At 43.5% G+C, this 20,070-nt stretch overlaps 1 protein-coding gene across 6 annotated transcripts in view; it reads left to right on the forward strand.

Annotated features, from left to right (window-relative positions):
* ACSL4 (acyl-CoA synthetase long chain family member 4) overlaps positions 1-20,070 on the forward strand; it is a 492,223-nt gene that overhangs the window by 191,316 nt on the left and 280,837 nt on the right. For all 6 annotated transcript variants that reach the window (XM_069612616.1, XM_069612617.1, XM_069612619.1 and 3 more), the window contains exons 5-8: positions 5,010-5,119; positions 5,373-5,511; positions 6,448-6,598; positions 13,430-13,553. In XM_069612616.1, the coding sequence (XP_069468717.1) occupies positions 5,010-5,119; positions 5,373-5,511; positions 6,448-6,598; positions 13,430-13,553 (524 nt within the window). The remainder of the gene's footprint in view (positions 1-5,009; positions 5,120-5,372; positions 5,512-6,447; positions 6,599-13,429; positions 13,554-20,070) is intronic.

Raw genomic sequence — 20,070 nt, forward strand, 5'->3', positions numbered from 1 at the left:
ATAAGGATAAGGTCATCCTGAGGGTCAACCTTCATTCCTACCCGTCATATCTGACTGTCATTTAGGACATAAGATAGTGTTACCCACTTTCTACCCTCCACCTCATCCTGGCAATGAGGAGCCGTTGCATAGGCTCAACCCACGAAGGGCTCTGCTTCTACATTTCAAGGGTGTCAAAACTTCGTCTGGATGACCAACTATTCATAGGATCCATGGGTCATGGGCTGGGGCAGGCAGTAACGAAACAGACCTTGTTCAGATGGATTCTAGCAATTTCCGAATGCTACAGGATGGCCGGCAAGGATCCCCGGAAGGCTTGAGCCATTCTAGTAGAGGCATGGCTAGTTCTGCTTTGCAATGAGGCGTTCCTATTAAAAACATTTGTGAGGCAGCCACTTGGTCTACAATTCACACTTTTACTAAGCGTTACTGCCTTGATTCCACCTGAAGTCAAGATGGAAGCTTTGGGAAGGCAGTCCTTCATTCTGTTCATGGACACCATTGTAAACAAAATTCTTACTACCTCAAACATCTTATCAAAGATGAGGCATACGTTGGAGGACGTAATCCATTCGAAGAACAAGTTACTTCCCCTGGTAACTTTCTTTCGCCTATTCCTGTCACGCATTCTTCATCGCCCCCCCCCCCTTCCTCCCCTCAATCACCCCTCAGAATTTCCCATGTTATTGCTGCTTACACTCCTTCAGTCTAGTATGGTCAAATCCACTTTTATGTGGATAGTTTTACTTGAGAGTAACACGAAAAACGGAACTGAAGCCAACAGACGCTGTGCATGCTATATATGCCTTCGACAGCCTCCTCGAGGCAGAGGCCCTTGAGCGACATCGAGTCGACTGTATCAATGCACAGCGCCCTCTGCCGAACATTTTCCAAAGCAGCTGAAGCTGGATATTGTTGGTATCAAAGATGAACATCCAGTCGAAAGAACTTTACCAGGGGTAAGTAACTTGTTCTTCTCAATCTGCCGAATTCTACTCTTCACCCCTTTCAACTAATTTAGAGCCAGACTTCTCATTGGTCTCTAGCCCAGGGGCTGTATATCTCCAACCCTGCAATCTCTACACTGGTTCTGGTGGCTGCAAGGATCAAGTTCAAGACCCTTTGCATTGTCCACAAGGCTTTCTGGGGCAATGGCCTGCACTATATCCAACTGTCTCTGCCTAAATACATTCCTTCTAGAGCCCTTTGCTCAGCTACCTCGAGCTCTGAGGATCGGATATTTCTCCAAGCTGAGTGCGGGCAGATCTCCCTCCTCTGCAGGTGCCTCCCTCCTTTCCCCTCAAACTTGAGCCGGACCACCTGAAGTTCCATAAGCTGCTCAAGACCTTTTTCTCCTCTGCCTGCTCTCCCTCTTCCTTGCTAACCTTCCCGTCTGCCTGCCCTGACTGGTCTGCAGGTATCCTCTGTCTCGCAGCGTACCAGACCTCTCCATGACTATCTTGCTGCGCTGCCTCAGGACTTACCATGATCCTAGGAGCTATAACTCCTACTGCCCCCCTGCCCTTCATGCACTTACCCAGGGCTATGTTGCCCTGGCTGCACCTTCCCCTTCACTCTCCCCTGCATTCCCCCTCTGCACTTTGTTGTTGCACTTGCACGTTCCAAATAGTAGGATATGATGTGGCATTTGTAACGTGCCTACAAGTGTTACACAGGATAGTTTATCCTATTTTTCCCTCTGTCCCGTCCCTCCTTCCTTATCTTGTGACGCCTAGCAACACTTGTAGAGATGCATTATAAATGCTTAATAATGTCCTTGCTATTTGTATACTGCAATTGGATAATGGAGTGCAAAAGCTCAGAGCCTCGCTCTATTTATGTAAAAAAGATCGCTTTCAAAAAGTAGGCCAATCTGGTTAGCCTTTTGTTTTAATTGTCTTCTAAATTATGAAGCTCAAACGGTTTTTATGATCAAAAACAAGTACAACTGTTAATCCTGTCTCCATTTATAGAATGTGTCTTGATTATCGACATTAAATGCATGACCAATATTGTCTTTGGTTGAGTCCTTTATCATTGGTCTTGTTTGTTTTAGTATCCCGTTTTAATCCAGAAGTACCTCATCCAGAATGCCTGATACCTCCCCCTAACCCCCAAGTGCCGAACGTTTAGCCTCAGCAGAAGGATCACTCCTCGTAATCCTTCTGCTGCTGCAAATAAGTTAAAATGGCCCCATTGACCCTCAATTAGGTTATCTTCCCTCAGACATTCTTGTATGCAAGGTGAGTCAAATCTTAAGCAGCCCCAATAATTGCAATTGCCCTTTTTTCCCGTTTAGGCCTTTCAGATTTAAAAATGCCAGGTAAGCCGCTTCTCCATTGGTTCGCTTATCAACGCCACCCAAGTCCTTATCAATTAGTTGCACTACTTTCTACATATTTGTAGCAGATTCTCTCCAGGTCTTGCCTTTCCTTTTGTTCCTATACATAATTGCTTGACTTATTGCCTTCTCGTGTCTTCTCCCATATTTCGTACCAATTTTAACTTCTCTAGGACAATAGAGTTCACTAGCTCCACTGGTTTCCGTTCCATCTGGGCACACTTTTTGCAGTGCTTAACACCCTCCATCCCCATCTTGATTGTGTGTAGGATGTTTAGTATTCTCCATTATTTAACACTTTCTTCAATGTCAGATTGCAGATCTGATTTCCGCTGTAATGCATCACATTTTCCTACCAACTCCGTAAGGAGATTATTAAAATATTAAAAAATTGCTGCCAATGAACAGCTCGTGGCACTGCCCTTCGAGTCGTTTAAATTAACTTCTTCCCCCATTACATATTGCCCTCTTTATTCATGGGCAACACGGGAGAAGAAGATAGCCCCTCTGCGTGCGTTGGCCCGTATGTATGTCAATCTTGTTTACAGTACGTTTGCGGAAAAGGTTGCCTAATGTTTACCCCAACATAATCTTCCAGGTCTCATGGTTGCCATTGGTCTAGGCTGCTCACGCCAATGGATTCAGCAATCTCTCCCAACTGCCTCTCAGCCCTCTGGCAACCACTAAGGCACCTTGTTCTATTACTGGTGGTTCGCAGTTAACTAGGCCAAGGGGAATTGGGTGGGGCAGGGGGTTATGGCTCATCCTCAATCTTCTGGATGTTTTAGACCCTAAGCAGTTTAATGCTTTTTTTTTTCTTTATTCTCAGATGCTCAAATCGTTTTTTGCAGGCACTTTCTTGGTTGCCCCAGTAGGTAGCCTCTGTCCATAGCCTCCGTGCAGTGCTTATCCAGTCTCTGCCACTCTTAATCCGTTCCTAATCTTCATTCTCAATGTTCTGACTTACCCTTGGAGGCACAGGGGCAATAATGTCAAAGGTCTGGTCATCCGCCCTATCTGCTTGCCCATCGGCGATGTTTTTTGCTCACGCTTCACTTCAGCATCAAGTAGCTTGTCAGTGGCTCGAGGGTAAGTCCACGCCCAGCAGTAACAGCAAGCAGGCTGGATCCCGTAGTCCTTGAGGTTATGTAAAATTAAGCCGCGTTTGCACATCAACCAAAACAGATGCTAATCCAGATAAGATTTTGGAGTATTTTACTCCCTAATGTTGGAGTAAAAGGTTTATTTAGGGAGTTCAAGTCCTTTTCGCAACGGGAGTATTTTGTTAGCACGTAAGTGTTTTAACTGTAAAATATAAATGTTTTGTGATTTATTTTGCACCAATTTATCCGTGCACATTAAAAAGGTGCATTTGTACCTCTTCTGGTTAGGCAGTATGATTAGAAGACATTATTCCTGAGGCGCGAAGTGTACTACTGGTCTAAGTGTATCCACGGAGCTGTGTGGCTGAAAACTGGGGACAGCCTTCTGTGTCAGTTGCCTATTTTTTTGATGGGTGTATTTTTGCTCCCTATTTATTTTTGGCTGTTTTTTTGCCAATTTGGAGTAAAAGTGGCCGATACACCCCTTATCTGTAGGGCTGGTCATATAGGTAGTAGATGCAATTTCTGGTAAGATCTGCCTGGTCAATGCCTTATGTAACTAATCTACATACAAGTAGCAGTCATTTTGCTTTCTTTGTGGAATATAACTGGAGTGTCCGAGTAGAGGTTTTAGGCCATTAAACCTACATTTAAATAGCTGTGAAAATGTTTGGCACTGTAGGATTACACTGACAATAAGTAATTATGAGATTTGATGATTACAAAAACAGCTATATGAACTTAATAGTTTATCTTACTTCTCTCAAGCTGCTTACACATTTTCATGCCAGCTTGTTTTGGTAACCATTTTCCCTTTCCCTTGTTCACATGTGTGGTAAACTCTATTTTCCTCAAAGAATTGTAAGGCATTTCAGACCACATCTGCTCTTGCATGTTAGTTGTATCACCTGCATTTTGGATAAAGCGTGCCAGCTCAGTGTTTTTTTAGACTGCTTTGTCTCACCTCATCACAAGTCCAACTACCTTCAGTTTTCATTTCCTCTGCGTCTCAAAAAGTTTGTATTTAATGCCGTACGGTGTGGGGGGGGGGGGGTATTCTGGTTGTTGGCTTTCTGACATTTCCACAGCCTGAAGATCTAGCTCAGATCCTAGCTTTTGCAGAATATCAAAACTTGAGGTTCCTGGCAAAACACTTGCTCTTCCATCACCTTAATTTTTATTAGGTTGAATGTGTACACCATCTCTACAGTGTTTCATCTAGTAATCTTTAATTGTCTTTCCTAGTCCCCATCACATCCTGCTCTCTGGATTCTGATGCCAACAGGACTATGCGCCAAACCTTTCAGGCATTTTTAAGTGCCTCCATAATAAATGCTTGCTGTAGTCTGATCCTGTGCTCTAGAAGCCTGGGCCAATCTATTCCATATATTTCATCGGCCTGAATTCCATTCTCGAATAAAACATTCTTCTCTGTGCCCCTATCACAGCTGAAAATTGTTATTGGCGATGTGTTGCTTCTTAGGCCTGTCCACATGTTCTGTTTGTTGGATATGAAATCTACTGGATGTTCCCGTTTCTCATGTAACCATTTATCTTCCTAACAGTTGTGACTTTGTACGCGACACTTGGAGAGGAAGCAGTGGCCTATGGCCTAAATGAGTCCGGGGCATCATATCTCATCACCAGCGCTGAACTTTTAGAAACTAAGCTTAAGGTATGTTTGAATTCAAATCTGAATGTCGCTGCTGTAAATATTTTTCTTCAGTACAGAACCGCTTTCCTCCTTTTGCTGGCTATTCCTGATCCTACAAGTGACAGGTAGACACACAATGTGAGAAACTGAAATGTATTTTATGTAGAGTAATTGAATTTCATATGTATGACGGTATTGAATGTCCAGTCATGACCTTTTCTCAAATTAAGATTGATTTGCCCTTTGTTTTTTAACTTAACATGTGTTTCCACAGGGTGTGCTATCGGAGATTTCACATCTCAAACATATCATTTATGTTGGCAAGAAGATCATGAAAAGCTCACACTACCCAGCAGAAATAGAGCTCCATAACCTCCTTGAAGTGGAGGAGCTGGGAGCTAAACACGAAAACTGTAAGTCAAGGTGCTTGTAATATTAACCTAAATGCTCTCATTAGGCCTCCCTTGATTGGGAAGGTGCTATGTAGTGATACAATTCTGCCTTACTGACCTTAACGACCTTTCTGACACAAGTATGCAGACAGCAGTGAACACTGAGCATCTGTCTGTACAATAAAGTATTTTCTTGTAGTTCTAGCGCTCCTTAGCTCTATGGGTAGCCAATCCTATTCATGCCCTATTCTGCTGGTGGGATGTCTGCGTCTCCCTGGGATGCGTTTGACCGTTGCTTTAGGTACCCTGTTGAGTGCCATGCCCCATGTGTGCCCTTACAATTGTGCTCTCTAAAAATAAATACCATTAATCTATGGTATAAGGACCGAAAATATAAATGTATAGCAGTGATATAGATTGTAAGCAAATCTCCACTGCATATGCAGTGCAAGGTTTCGTTTTCATGCAAAACGAGGTAATGGCTGCAAGGTTTTGAATTAACCTTTTCCTTTGGCATTGCTCTGGGCAGCCCTTCAGACCATCGTCCTGCACATACTACCTAACGCCATCAACGCTGTCTAGCTGGTTAAAACCATTAAGTGATGTGCTATTCACAGTTCAAAAATGTGAATGAGTATCCTTTTGCTAATGCTCTGTAATTCGTAGAAGGCAACTCATTCCAAACTGGTGTTCGGATGTGTTGCTTCTGTCCTAGTAACATGACCGTGGTTTTTAATTTTGTTTTCAATTTTGTATTTCATAGTAATGGATGTGCATTAGCAATATATTCATGCCGCTAGCCATGGCAAGCCAGGATTTCTTTGCTCTGGTGTGAATATGCCAAAAGCACTTTTTTTTTTTTTTTGTGCCTTTCTTGGCTAATATTATAGACCGCATGGTGACTAAATGAAATCCTACTTTTGCGAAAGGCCCTAACGCACTGTTTTCTGATTTTAGTGAGCATGCCACCATGCAGTCCTCTTCCTACCGATCTGGCAGTAGTCATGTACACTAGTGGGTCTACAGGGCGACCTAAAGGAGTAATGATGATCCACAGTAACCTGATAGCAGGGATGACTGGCCAATGTGAACGAATACCTGGACTGGGGTAAGTGGCTCAAATTAATGTAACTATTCATATGTACATGACCATCTTATCGATATTGAATGTAAAGATAGTCTTTCTACTTATTCCTGCAAAATGTTTTGAGATGACTTTTTGAAATGTTAGATTTGTTTCTGCGTAATGCCATATTTGCTCAAAAAATCTGCTGCACAGCACCTTCCTGCAAAAGTTCATCATGCTTCATATAGGAAGTGGATACATCGGAATATACTTTGATCACATGAGTTTACAGAGCTTTATATGGGCACAGTGTCTTAAGTAACGGACCATGACACGCTTCGGAAGGCTGGTCAGTATGATGTTCAAATAGGTTCTGCTTCCCATAAAAAGTCCTTGTATTCAGTTGGTTTGGTGTTGATTGAAGCAAGCAGAACATGGGCGCTCTTGGAAGTATTTGGTCTAGGGTTTGTGGCAATGTCTGAAAAACATTCCCATCCTGCTAACCTTTTAAATCATTCTCCTACTGAGCCAAGAAGGTCACTTAACCATTGAACCCCCTTGACCATGTCATTAATACAGTTAGTTGTACCGGGTCTCTACACTCCCCGCCGTGAAAGATTTAGAAGATTTATGGCCATTTCGTATAGTGCTTCTTGCTGTGCTCCAGAGGTGATGACCGAAGGCATCCAAGGCAGAGAAGAGCTTTTTTCCCCCTTCGCGTCCCTATGGAACATTGAGGTGAACTGTTGCTGACCAAGGCTTCCATGCCGGCTGTTAAAGATTTTCTTTTTGCACCTTTCCTTCCCTAGATTTCTGTGTGACCCCATTCCTGTTGCTTGTTTGAACCCTGTCCTGCCGTTTATCGGTCAGTAAAGCCGCTAGCTTTACTTCCCTTGTCTGTTTTGCTTATGGGGCAATTTAATCTCTGACTCAGTTTTGAGAAACACTCCTTGTTATGAAAGCTTGTATGGTAACCTCATGGTAAAATGCAGTATGGTAATATACAGTTATGTTGTATATTTCCTGCTGCATATCCAGCTGTGCTGGGGGACCGTGATATCATGAGAATGAGTACAACATAGAGCCATGGTGACAAAATGTTTGGCAGTGAGAAGGTGGGGAAGATTTAGAAGGGTTAGGCAGTTGGAGTAAAGAGCTAGATAAGCTGGGGGCCCCAGTTACTGATTTATATTCATACTACAAATAAAGGAACTAGATGTACTTCATATGAGTGGCAGCCTACCTTATGTTAGATGCTTTGTATCCTTCGCCTTTTATATAATGGCTTTTTGGTCACTTAATATATGCCCAAGAATAGCTGGTGGCAGCACAGATATTTTTACCGTTTATTTTTCTCGTTCACTGTTGCATTTATCGTGAGTAGCTACTAAAGGAAGCTAGCACCCGAAGATGGCTGTGCCATGGGTTTTTCACGTGTTCTATTCTTTATTCTTTGGCCAGGCTTCCTGCCTTCTCGGGGCAGGAAATGCTTTCTATGGAAATTATTTTTTTGTTGAAAACTGTCCCTTTTGTGGACTAAGGGCTGGTGGTGCGTGTGATGGGGCTGTCGAGTCCCAATTCACGAACTCAGATGCCAGAAAGTCTGTTGCTGGTTGTTCAGATGAATTTCTACAATATGGCCTGGAGGACAGATTGAGGCCACCCTAGCTATAGTGAACAGGCACCTCTGAGTCGTTAGCCAAAACCCAGTCCATGCTTATTCTCAGGAGAGTGAGAGTCCGGCCATGGGCCCTCAATGAGTACACAATAATTCAATGTAGACCAAGTATAAAAGGTATCATAGGACTTCTGAACACAGACAAATGGATCTAACGGTAGTATTATTGCACAGTACTCTGATACAAATACATTCACCATAGGTTCAAATGTACATCTAATGACTTATTCCATAAAGCAGGTAAGTAGATTAGATGCAGTAAACAATGGCATCCTATCGCAAGTCAACCTAACTTAAGCAGACCAAACCCTAAGAAGAATGGGATCTTGTACCCAAACCTCACAGGAGCAACAATGTTTCTCACTCGAATTTGTAAATTGTAATTTACTTGTGTGGGTGATAGTTCAAAAAGTTCTTCAACACTTTTATTTAAGGTAAGTAAATTTCTTGTATTTCAGGATCCTATTCCCAATGTTGTTCTATCAAGGACTGGGGGGTTGGGGAGGACTGATGCACTGCATTTGCCTCCCCTCCGCCGACTCAGTTTCCCAGAAGACTTTGTGGATTGTCCAGGGGTCGCTTTGTGTTGGAAGTTTTCCTAATGTCCACCTGGAGGGGAAGACTCTATAAAACTATCCCTTGGTGTGCTGGCCCCCAACTCTTAGTTAAGTCTGTACTTACCAAAGGATCTGGTGCAATGGTAGAGTAGCCAGGCTGATCCTGGGAGGATGTAAGCTGCAGGCAAGTACACTGAACCCAGTAAATACAATGGTCCAAAGAAACACTTGCACACAATGTTGTAATAAAATATATTTATTTTATATACACATGTAAAAAAAATACTTTTTGATAACTAAAACACATAAGAAATATCAATCATTTTAAATGGTAGTTGCTTGCGCTTACAATTGTTATAGAAAATGACAGTTCTACCATATAACTTGTAGTGCCACGCACCTGCATTTGATAGACATGATAGGTTCGTTGTTGGGCAAGATTGTATGCAGTACCCTTTGGGTGCACTACAATAACCTTGACCTCCTGGCAATAGGGACCCAACCTTTGGTATAAGTCTGAACTGCACACGTTGGTAGTGTGGCTGAGCTGCCAGGCTTATCTCAAGAGGGGCCAAGCTTATGTCAAGAGGGGTCAATGTGATCAGTAATGACAGTTTCACAGTACAATTATTCAAATAAACACTTGCACTCAATGTTTCTTGATAAAGCAATTATTCATGCATTTAATAGTTGTATACGCCTTCGTCAGAAGGGAGCAATATATGTAACAATTAAAGTACACTTCAAAACACACTTGGTTTCTCTAAATCAAATGATACCCATTGAAGATGGCACACACACTCACACCCTCAGGTCACTTAAATAGCTAGGACAGTGGACATTGATTTATCACTGGTACATTTAGAGCAATACTGAGTTTGGTGTAAAAGATAGAATAAAGGAATAAAAAATAGTTTAACAAATCATTCATAAACCGGTAAGTACACTTAATACCTTCCAATGTTAAGTAAATTAACCTTTTCCTGGGGAAAAGATAAAGCGCAGAATCAGAGGTAAGAAGAGTCACTCAGGGAGCCAGGACAGCCAATGTTAATTGCACAATGTCAAGGGGAGCTGAAGATCTTCTTTGCAGGTAGGTAAACTGTCTTGCACAATGTTTTAAAGTACTGAAGTCTAGCAAAAAGAGCTGGGGGGGTCTCTAAGGTAGAAGGGTATGAACATATTTCTGAGAATTCTCCTTAACATTCATTTATAAAGTCGCACTGTCTCTAGGAAAGGTAAGAAGGGGGTATTCAACACTATTAGCTGTAACATATTTCTCAGTAACACTTTTTGATAGCTAATGCTTAGGAAGTCCAATCCCTAACTTTCCAAAAGTCAGTGTAGGAGTGGAACAAAAGTCTTATGCAGCAGCAGAAAAAGGCAAAGATCCTCTGGATACTTTAGACACTTTGTTATCTTGCTAGAGCATTTTAATTAATGTCTAGGGACCCTGCAACAGACACCTTAATAGGCTTCCTAGCTTGTGTCCTGAGCTAGAGGTAGGGGTGGACACCCAAACACCTTGTAATGCACTCCAGTAACACTGGAGAGACACTATTCAGCTTGAGCTAAGTTCTATCTACCTTGAGCACCACAATACCGTAGGTTTCAAAGAAGTAAATGCAGTTGGATTCTTTCCTGTGCTTCAGCGATGGACCGTCTCCTGATGCCTCGGTCTGGTGACGAAAGGAAGGACTCTGAATGGGAGGGTCACAGAGGCAGTCGCGCTAAAGGACACTCAGCACAGATTTCTTTGGTCTCCCATGCCGGTCTGTGGTTTTGGTGCAATTTTATCAGCTCCAATAAAGACGCTTATTGCCCGGTCGATCTTCCTCGGTTCTTGAGTCCTGAACTTTGGTGAGGGGACTTGGATGTGTGGGAATGTGCCTTTGGAGCTCAATGTTCTGAACGGATTCAGCCTTGCAAAGATGTTTTACTGCAAATGGGTCAGCGGTCCCCTGGTATTTGTGGTTTGCAGCCCTGGAAATCACAGCACATTAGGGGATGGCTCAATCTGCCCCCAGGGCTGGTTGGTCCGACCAGTCAAAGTAAAGGAGGTATCCCTCTGCCGATAAGAAAACTGGGTCAGGACAGCAGTGTTTGCTCCACGGTTACTGGAAGGGTCTGCAGGAATCTCTGGTTGTCTTCAGCTTTGGATCTTTTGTTCTAGTGGTCGACTTGCCTTCTGCCTCAGGAACCTCCCCTTTTGTTCTGTTTTCTGATTCACTCTTCTGCAAACTCTACCAGCAGTTTACAGAAGGTGGCAGGTGGCTGTCCAGTCAGGCACTCTGGCAGACAAAGGGCAGTGGACTGTAAAACTCCCCACTTCCTGCCTTCAGACAGACTGGAGTCTAGGCGGGTACACCTTAGGGTTCCTGCCAAAGGCGTAACGCATTCAGTCTGCTCCCTTTTAGAATGGTAGAAGGGCTAACTAAGGACAACCACCCAAGAAATGGCAAAAGGGAGCCACCATGCTGGGACATAGGTGACCCTTTGGAGCATAACTGAGGATGTGAATACAGTTTGCAGTAGAACATGTCCACTGCCACCAGCCATAACTGTAGGGTTGTCCCTGTGACTTGAAAGCCACAGGAGCTAAGGGAAGGGAATACTAGTTATTCCCTTAGCACGCCACATAAGGTGATGTGTGTTAATCTCTTGTCTAAGGAAGGATACAAAGTATCCATTGTTCCTTAAGAACTGTAGTTCTTGGGGCAAATGAAAGAATATAAAATGGAGATCCCAAAGGGTTCCCAGCAACACTGCAGAGTGCTGTAAAAAGTAAAGAACAAATGTCCCCATGGTTAGAGCAGTAAGCATGAATGGGGGGTAAGGGGGTGAGAAGGGCTCGCCACATTCAGAACAAGAAAGGTCCAGAAGTTCAGCAAAAAGTGCTGGTGGAGGGGTTACTAGGAGAGGGGATTAAGCATAAAACTGATGCACCTCCCCAACACATACAATGATTATCTGAGACAACTAATGTAATATTCAGTTAGTAAAACGCTTTTGTAATATCTGTTTCAGTTATGAATAAACAAAACCAGACCCAACATCAAGCAGGTAAATACTTGAAACAGTTTCAGAGGCTTTAGTAGGCCATCCCGATCTAGTTATGTATGTCTTTGGGTTATATTGGAGGGTCAAACGGGCAAGGCAAATGCTGTAGAAAGGCCAAAGTTTCCAGGGGAAGTCTTCAGTAGCACGTAACATTCTTTGCTGGGCAAAGGTTCAGGGACCTCAGTAGGTGCCCTGAAGGCACACAAGCATTGGGCCTGGGCAAACAGATTGGCAAACTCCTAAACACATGAATTGGCACTCCAGAAACACAGGAGCAGCAAAGCCACTGTAGGTAAATTCTCACAGTACCTTATACGTTAAGAGGATGCAACACAATGCCCCACAATGCAGCAGACCTGCTCACCAGATTCTTGGTGAGGCAGACAAAAGGGACACTGGAATGGATCTCGCAGCAGTCGAGTGAAGTGTCTTCAGGCAAAGGATTCTTCATGGTTCTGTGATTTCAACACCCTTTTCAAAGCACCAGTGAAGAACGATTACCACTCGGTGAATTAGTCTTGCTTTCTCAGTCCTTTTCAAGCCTCTCCTGGTGCTTGGAAGACGGCTGACTGCAGTGATTACTCGGAAGGCATCTCTGGTGATCTGGAAGTGGCTGTGGGCGTTCCTCTTTGTCGATTCAATTCTAGTGGTCCACCAACCAGCATCTCCCCGCCCCCCCCCCCCCGCCACCTTGCACCCCCCCACTCCCTCTTCACATCAGAAGGACCAAGAAAGGACAAGACATCTTTTATTGTCCAAAAAACGCAGTCACAATGTTGAGTCTTTGACACTTCTGGGAACATCCACGGCTGTGAGGACAGCCTGGGAGTAAAAACTGTACAAAAGTAGGTAGGATAAAACCACTGCCACCAGTGATTCAGGTTCGCTGGACACTAACCAAAAAGTTACAGGAGCAGTGAGAAAAGGATACAAGTGTAACCCCCTCAGTACGCCACATAAGGTGGGGTGTGCGGATCTTGCAATTTAAAAGATAGGAATGGTAATAAATATCCCCCTGCCCTTGGACATTTGTTCCCACAAGGCAAATAACACAAAATAAAAAGGGAAGCCCAAGGGGCTCCCAGCAACACTGAACAGTAAGTGCTGTGTGCTGCAAAAGTGAAAGACCTATGCCAAAAAACTTTGACGAAAACGTGGTATAAAAAAAAAAGCAAAAGGATCCCAAAGAATGTGTGGAAAAAGGTTCCCACTCAGAACTGACAAAAAAAAATCCAGTAGGCTAGTGCTGGGAGACTTGCATGGAAAGGGGATGAAAATCTACCTAACGATTATTTATTTTAAAAGATGGTCCTCATTTAAGGTACCAGTATTTAAGTAATACTTCTAAACAAATTCTGTTGAGTCTCTATTTGACTGGAATCTAGCTGCCAAATGTCTAGGACCAGGGAATGTGCATGTTCAATGTTGCAGTATTTTGTTTCCTAACTTTTATTTTCATTCAAAGTTTGAAAATCAGTTCAGAGTCCAGTCCACTGGATGCATTTTTGTAAATTTAAATTAACTCAAATGATATGATCTGTATTTCATATCTTAATTGCACCCTCCTTTCTTCATTAGCCCAAAGGACACTTACGTAGGCTACTTGCCTTTGGCACATGTACTGGAGTTGACAGCAGAAATGTCTTGTCTCACCTATGGCTGCAGGATTGGCTACTCGTCCCCGCTTACTCTGTCTGATCAGGTAAAAAAATATATAGTGTTACTTTTGAATCGTTGGCTGCGCTACAGTAGTGCACTTTCTTTTGGGTTTTGTATGTGCATCTCAAATGCTCCTCATTACTGAGGCGGATAACCTACCTGTACACTGTGTAATGGCTCTTCAAGGTTGGGTTTTGGAAGGATTTGATGGTGTGCATTTTTCCATGGCCATTCGTCTTATGTAGTCAGTCCTCATTTTCTGTTAAATGTTCCTGCCTCCCCACCTCCCCCTTACCAGCCCAGCTTCTGTAGCTTTTAAATACACCATGGAGGAGGGTCCCAGAAAGCCTGACAAGCCCCTCATTATCATTTTATAACTTGCTTAATACCAGAGATCGGGTTTCAAACTTTTGTTTCGCTGCATTGTCTTTCTTTCAAGACTAACGCATTGCCCCTGAGCTTTACCACTTCATAATGCAGGGGGTCGAAGGAGTAAATGCTGGGAAGGAGGGACGTGTACAGTAGGAAAGCTGGAATGTGTTGTGTAATGGTACTTGTGTTACCCCATCATAAAATTCACCATGTACCAGAGCATTTCCTGTCTGGGTACATAATGACATTACCCAGGGCTCCACTCACATGCAAATGCTCGCTCTCCTGCCAGTGACAGATTCAGAAGCTTTTCCTGTGCTACGGAGAATTCTCTATTGAAAGGCCTAGTCTGATATCCTTGTGATTTCATGCTAATGTAAAATAATGGACATAATTGAGCACTCTATGAACCACACATGTTATTTGGCACTTTTCTTTTGTATTTAGTGGGGACATGTTTACTACTACACTACTAAGTAGCATGGAGTAGACTGAGCCGTTACAAATATTTTAAACCTGTGAAGGCAAGTCCCTTTTTATTCACACTCCAGAGTGAATACAACCCACTTGCGAAATAGGCCAGGAGATAGCGTTGCAAGGATACCCAGGTTTAATATAAATATCAGCAAAGGACTCTGCTGCTCGAACGTTCTGGTTAGTCTGAGAACAAGCAGTAGCTTAAGCCGTATGGCGTCATATAGAGTAAAAACTGGTGGCACTTAATGGCAAGACCATATACATAGGCCTGATCCATGGGGGATGCCAGTATTGGTTGGTTTTGCTGCTGTCTATCGGGCTCCACGTGGGTCAGCTGGGCTCATCCTTTTGTCTGAAGGTTGGGTTTCTCGTAAAATATGTTACATTTATACTAATACATTAAACCTACTACTGCATCACTGGCAGGCACCTGGGCTGCTCGGGGGTTGGGCTTCAGTGATACCGCACCTCTCGCACTCCAGGTCGCCACCTTGGGTATTGATCTATAATTTATCCCTCCCTGTACCTCGCGTTACAAAGGAGGTATTTTATGCTGGGGGTGAATCGTTCGCTCATGCTTGGATCTTATATGGATGCTTGATTTGTGCTTGGACAGGGGGGTCGCTGCCTAGCCTAGTGAAATCTTTCTATGGGGCTGAGCTGGTGCGGTCATGCAAGCCTGTGCTTCGTTAGAAATACAAAATGGCGTTTGTGTCTCCTAATGCCATTCATCTACTGTTTGCCCTATATTGCTTGTCGTACCGAGTTTCATAGTGTGGTTTCTCCCCTTATGCCCTACACTAGCTCATAATGGGTTTTGCCTCAACTGAAAACGCTTGGGGGACATGGGAACTGCTCGTAATTGTGGTCTGGACACTATATGAAACCAAATGCACACATGCATGGCTATGGAACGGTTACTGGTCAGAAGTGCAGTGATGGGCTCATTAGGTGGGGGGGGGGGAATTATTGTGTTGTTGGGAGAGTGGCTGTTCCTTTATGTAGTAGGTTGTGCTTGATGGCAGAGGTGAATATTGGTGGTGGTTTTGACGTCTTATGTTTTCAGTGTGGACTGTCAAGGCGACAGCAAGGCTGCACAGAGGTGAGGGGGGTAGACAGATCGGAGTGCTGGATTTAAGGGTGCGAGGAAGGAGAGATGGTGTTAGCTAAGTAGTCTGGTGGGCTAGTCTGCGATTGGATTTGAAGAGCCGCTGGTGGTGTATAAGTAACCAGCTAGCACCAATGCTTGTGGAGCAGGGATATGGTCAAATGTGTTGGTGATTGAGGTGCCATGGTGTAGCAATGGAGGCCTAAGAGGAAGCTTTACCAGGTGACTTGAGTATCGGGGTGGATAGGCTTTGACTGAAAGATACACTAGGATGAGCAGAAAGGGTAAATGAGTATGAACAGAACTTGCAGATAAGGAGAGGGTGATGGTGGATGTCCGAGGATGAAGTGCTGTCAGCGAGAACATCAAGGTTGCATGCATGCCTTGGAGGGTGTGGGGAGAAAAAGGTGAGGGCCATCATTGGAGGATGTGCGAAGCTTTGAACTCATGCAATTAAGCATTAGAGCGAAAACCAACATCCAGTCAATGCTGCCAATGTGGAAAGATCTTAACCATAATCTTTCCCAGAGGCTGTAGGAGGGGGGTGGTAGGAGAAGATGATCGGGGATTATTTACACGGAGAAGGGGAGAACTTAAAGGAGGAGGAGAGGTTTGCTGAGAGAGGTGTAGTGTGACAAGCCGCATGCCCAGGCCTATAGCACATCTGGGTGTTAAAGTTTAGACCTGGCACTCTTGAATGAAAGGATGAGCAACTATGAAAAGGGAGAAAGGGTATGTTGGGTAAGATTTTCATCTTTATGGTCGGTCTTCCTGACCGGTGTCAACCCCAGAACATTTTGCGTGGACTTGGGAATTATTTTACCCTGTCCCTGGGTGAGTGGGAATCCTTTTCCCTGCTCTCAACTAGTTAGTCTTTTACTCTTTTTGTTGGTGACCTTTCAATGTCCCTCCATAGTGATTGGAGTTAGTGTCCTATAACTTTGGACTGACTAATGTACTATGGCAGCCCTGATTGGACAGCTAGACTGCCTCTTTCGGTAAACTGCAGGGAGAGTTTGCAGAAGTTGTGCTGTAGTTCCTGATAAATACTCCGAACCTGGAAGCTGCTGATAAGTCGACCACCAGATCTGAATCTGTAGAGGAAGATGAAGAAAAGACTGGAGAGCCTGCTGTGTAACCAGAGCCTGATGTAACACTTCCAGATGACCTGATGTCACAAATGCGATGACTCCTACCCAGAGTGGGATCCACTAATCTCAAGAAGACCTGTTTTCTGAGCCATCTTGTGACATGCTGTGACATTGATGGGCAGCAAACCACCAATACCCTTGGACCTTGAGCGGGAGTGCAGTGCATGGCCTTCTGAAGTCTGAATCTGTCAAAATTTTGACTCCTGCTGGATCTCTAGAGATTCGATTCAAATCCATGGAGTACCTTCAGGAGTGCAGGACCCAGAGTGAAGAGAATTAGACCAATTATATTTGTTCCTAATCTGGCTCCTGTAAAAGGGTGCAAAAACCAGAGCCGCAAGAATCCGGAAGGAACTTTTGCTGGAAGCCTTCCGACGACTGCTGCAGCAATTTCTCATCCATTGTCAAGTTCTTTTATCTCCAGACCAGGATTCCAGGGACGGGGTCATGTGCTGCTGCATCCTGGAGGCATCCACCCAGAAGCTCTTCTTTTTTTTGCTGAAGATATTGTTTGGGCGTGGGTGATACTTACCTTAAGGTCATTGTGTACATCCTGTGAGGCTGAGTGGGTGATTTGTGTGGTTAGGAGTTTGCCAATACCAATTGCCCAGGCCTAATGCTGGAACGCATGCAGGGAGCCTTGTTAAAGTCCCTGAACACTTTAACTCTGAAGCTAATACTTACTTGTATGTCCTCTGGAACTTTGACTTTCCTGCAACTGACACCTATCTTGACCAGCCTCCAGCTGGCTCCTTGACCACTAGGGTCCCGCTTCTGCCTGAGAAAGCTCATGCTATAGACTAGGCAGTCTTGAAATTAAAACCAGTGTAAAAGTACTTACTTGCTAAGGAAGTGTTTGTGGTAACTATTGCTGTGAAAAGTTAGTGTCATTAAGGTTTAGGCTAATCTTTTTGTATTACTTTTTGCCCTATAAAAAGTATATAAGTAATTTTGAATGGTGTTTCTCCCCCTCACTGCGCACCCCAACCCCCCTTCTGAAAAGTAATAACTATTGATACTGTTTTATGATCCTTAGCTGAGTGTAAAAGCTTACCAATAGGGTTACCCTGCCTTGAATAACATTGTCATTTTTAAAGTGTACCATTGGGTTTTGCTTTCTCTGGTCTCCTTTATACAGATTTTAAACAGTCTGAGTTAATACTCTTCTTTGAGTTGCTGGTAGCTCCTCTTAAAAGTATACTCGCCTTGAATAGCTGCTGCTCTTCTAAACTTGTATCCCTGGCTTGTGCTTGCCTGATTTGCTTTGGTGCTATTCTAAAATAATTAGTTCCCTTAAACTGTATTCTACACTTCTTAAAAGTATACTTGTTACAACTAGGTAGTGGGTGGATATGTAACAATAGGTAAATTACTTACCTTGAAATACATTGGCTTAAAGTGTAATTGGGGTTTGCTTTCCCTAAATTGCTTAGTGCATTCAAACCTAGTTGGGGTGCTTACTTATCAATGTAGCTTAAGTCCCCTCCAGAAAGTGAGTTGCTTTACTAGCTCTGAACTGTGTTTGACACATTAATATGTTACAAAGTATATACCTGTAACTGGGTTGGTTTATTAAGTAGTTTCTGTAACCGGGTGTCACTGCATGACTGACAGAATTACTGATGGTATTATAAAGTATATCTAACCTGGTTTTACTCACCATGAATAGCTGACTGCCATTTTGAATGTGTTGTAGGGTTGACTCACCCTGACTACTGTTTGTGTTCTCAATAAGGTTATACTTTGGGTTGTATCCAGAAGTATTGTTGGTTTTCATAATTGTTTTTATGATATCTTCCACTGGATCTGCTATGAACGTTGCTGGGTTCACTACTCTGCATCTGACTATCTTGATTGCTGGGTTTGAAATAATCACTTTGTACACAGATGCTCTGTGTGTGGTCAATGTACTTTTGGGTTTCTCAAGAATAACAACCGGGCATGCTCCATGTAAAACATTCACAGCCCATTGTGATACTGGCAGATTTCTGGATTGCAAAGGCTGCTGCAGCCAACATTTTCTCACCGGGATAATGGCCTCGTCACTGGATCCCACTACAGTATGCTAGTGGTTTGTGTCCCATGGTAGTTTTGTGTGAGCACCGCTATCATTAACACCCCCATTAGAGTGTGAGAATAGATACAATTCAGCGTAATTGTGGGTCCCATGAGGGTGCTGTACATATTGCTTTTAATTTGTTGAATGCTTCATCATTTGCCAGTCTAGGCTATGCTACTGTCATCTCTTTGAGCTTATTTCAGCCCTTTTAAAAGAGGTCTGACTGCAGCACATACGTTGGACCCCTTTTACACGCCCTGCAGTAGTTTCAAAGGCCCAGACATTGTTGCATTTCCCCTCATTCTCTTTGGCTGCAGTGTTTTCATGATTGCTTCTGCTCGTTTAGGGGGGTCACTTTTCAGCCCTCCTGGGATATCAACTGTCCAATGTACAAGACCTCTTCCTTGCAATATTGTAATTTCTCTTCATATACTTTGTACCCCTTGTCTGCAAAAACAATCAACTGTACTGAGTCCGTCCTGCACTATACTTCTGTTTCACCACACACCAGAATTTCCAGCTGGAGGACCCGGTTGAATATTGAAGGGGACTCTCAGTACTGTTGTGGTAAAAAAAGTGTTTCCCCTCTGTTTCTATGCAAAAAATGTGGTCAGGGCTTCATGAAGGTGAATTGAAAAGAATGTGTTCTTTAAATAGATCACTGTAAAACCTTTGGCTTTGGATGGGATGTTATCCAATATCGTGGTTGGAATTGGAGCCAATGGAAATTCTGCTTCAACAATGTCTAAGGGACATAAATCCTGAATAAATCTTCACCGGGTACACCACTGTTACATGGGGATTCTGATGGCACTAATATTCTTTGTTGCACAAACATGGAAATTCTCGTGCTTCTGACAATGGACATTCACTCTTGGCAAGATTGCGCATGGCTTTAATTTGATCTTAACTGCACCCACTCCTTTCAGCAGGCCAACATCATAAGGACTGCTGGTCCACAGCATGTTTGGTACCTGAGCCAAATCCTCTGGGGAAAATGGTGTCCTTTTTGTCATTCCCCTCCTCTCCGGCACCTCCCTTTTTATCAAACTTCACACAATACGTGAGGCTTATGAAGAATACTACATCTGAATAGTTACTAATCTGTCAAATCAGTCGGTCTGTCATTTGTCAAGAACTATTACTGCATGCCTCGCCTTTCCTTCGGCATCAGTCCCGTGAATAATCCCCCTTTCTTACCTCATTAGAACTGCTTCTAATTCTAGCAGGAACACATGTCCTTCCTCCTCATCCATGAGGACTTATTGCCTAAATAGGAATTCGGCAAGTAGCTGCAATATTTTGCCCCATATCCCAAGAAGCCATGCTAGTAAGAGGTTCACTCCATATTTAAATACGTTGGGGTCCATAGGCACACCCAGCTGTGCTTTCT

Source organism: Ambystoma mexicanum, chromosome 5p (genome assembly GCF_040938575.1).
Source record: "Ambystoma mexicanum isolate Mex_15411 chromosome 5p, UKY_AmexF1_1, whole genome shotgun sequence".
Classification (NCBI taxonomy): domain Eukaryota; kingdom Metazoa; phylum Chordata; class Amphibia; order Caudata; family Ambystomatidae; genus Ambystoma; species Ambystoma mexicanum.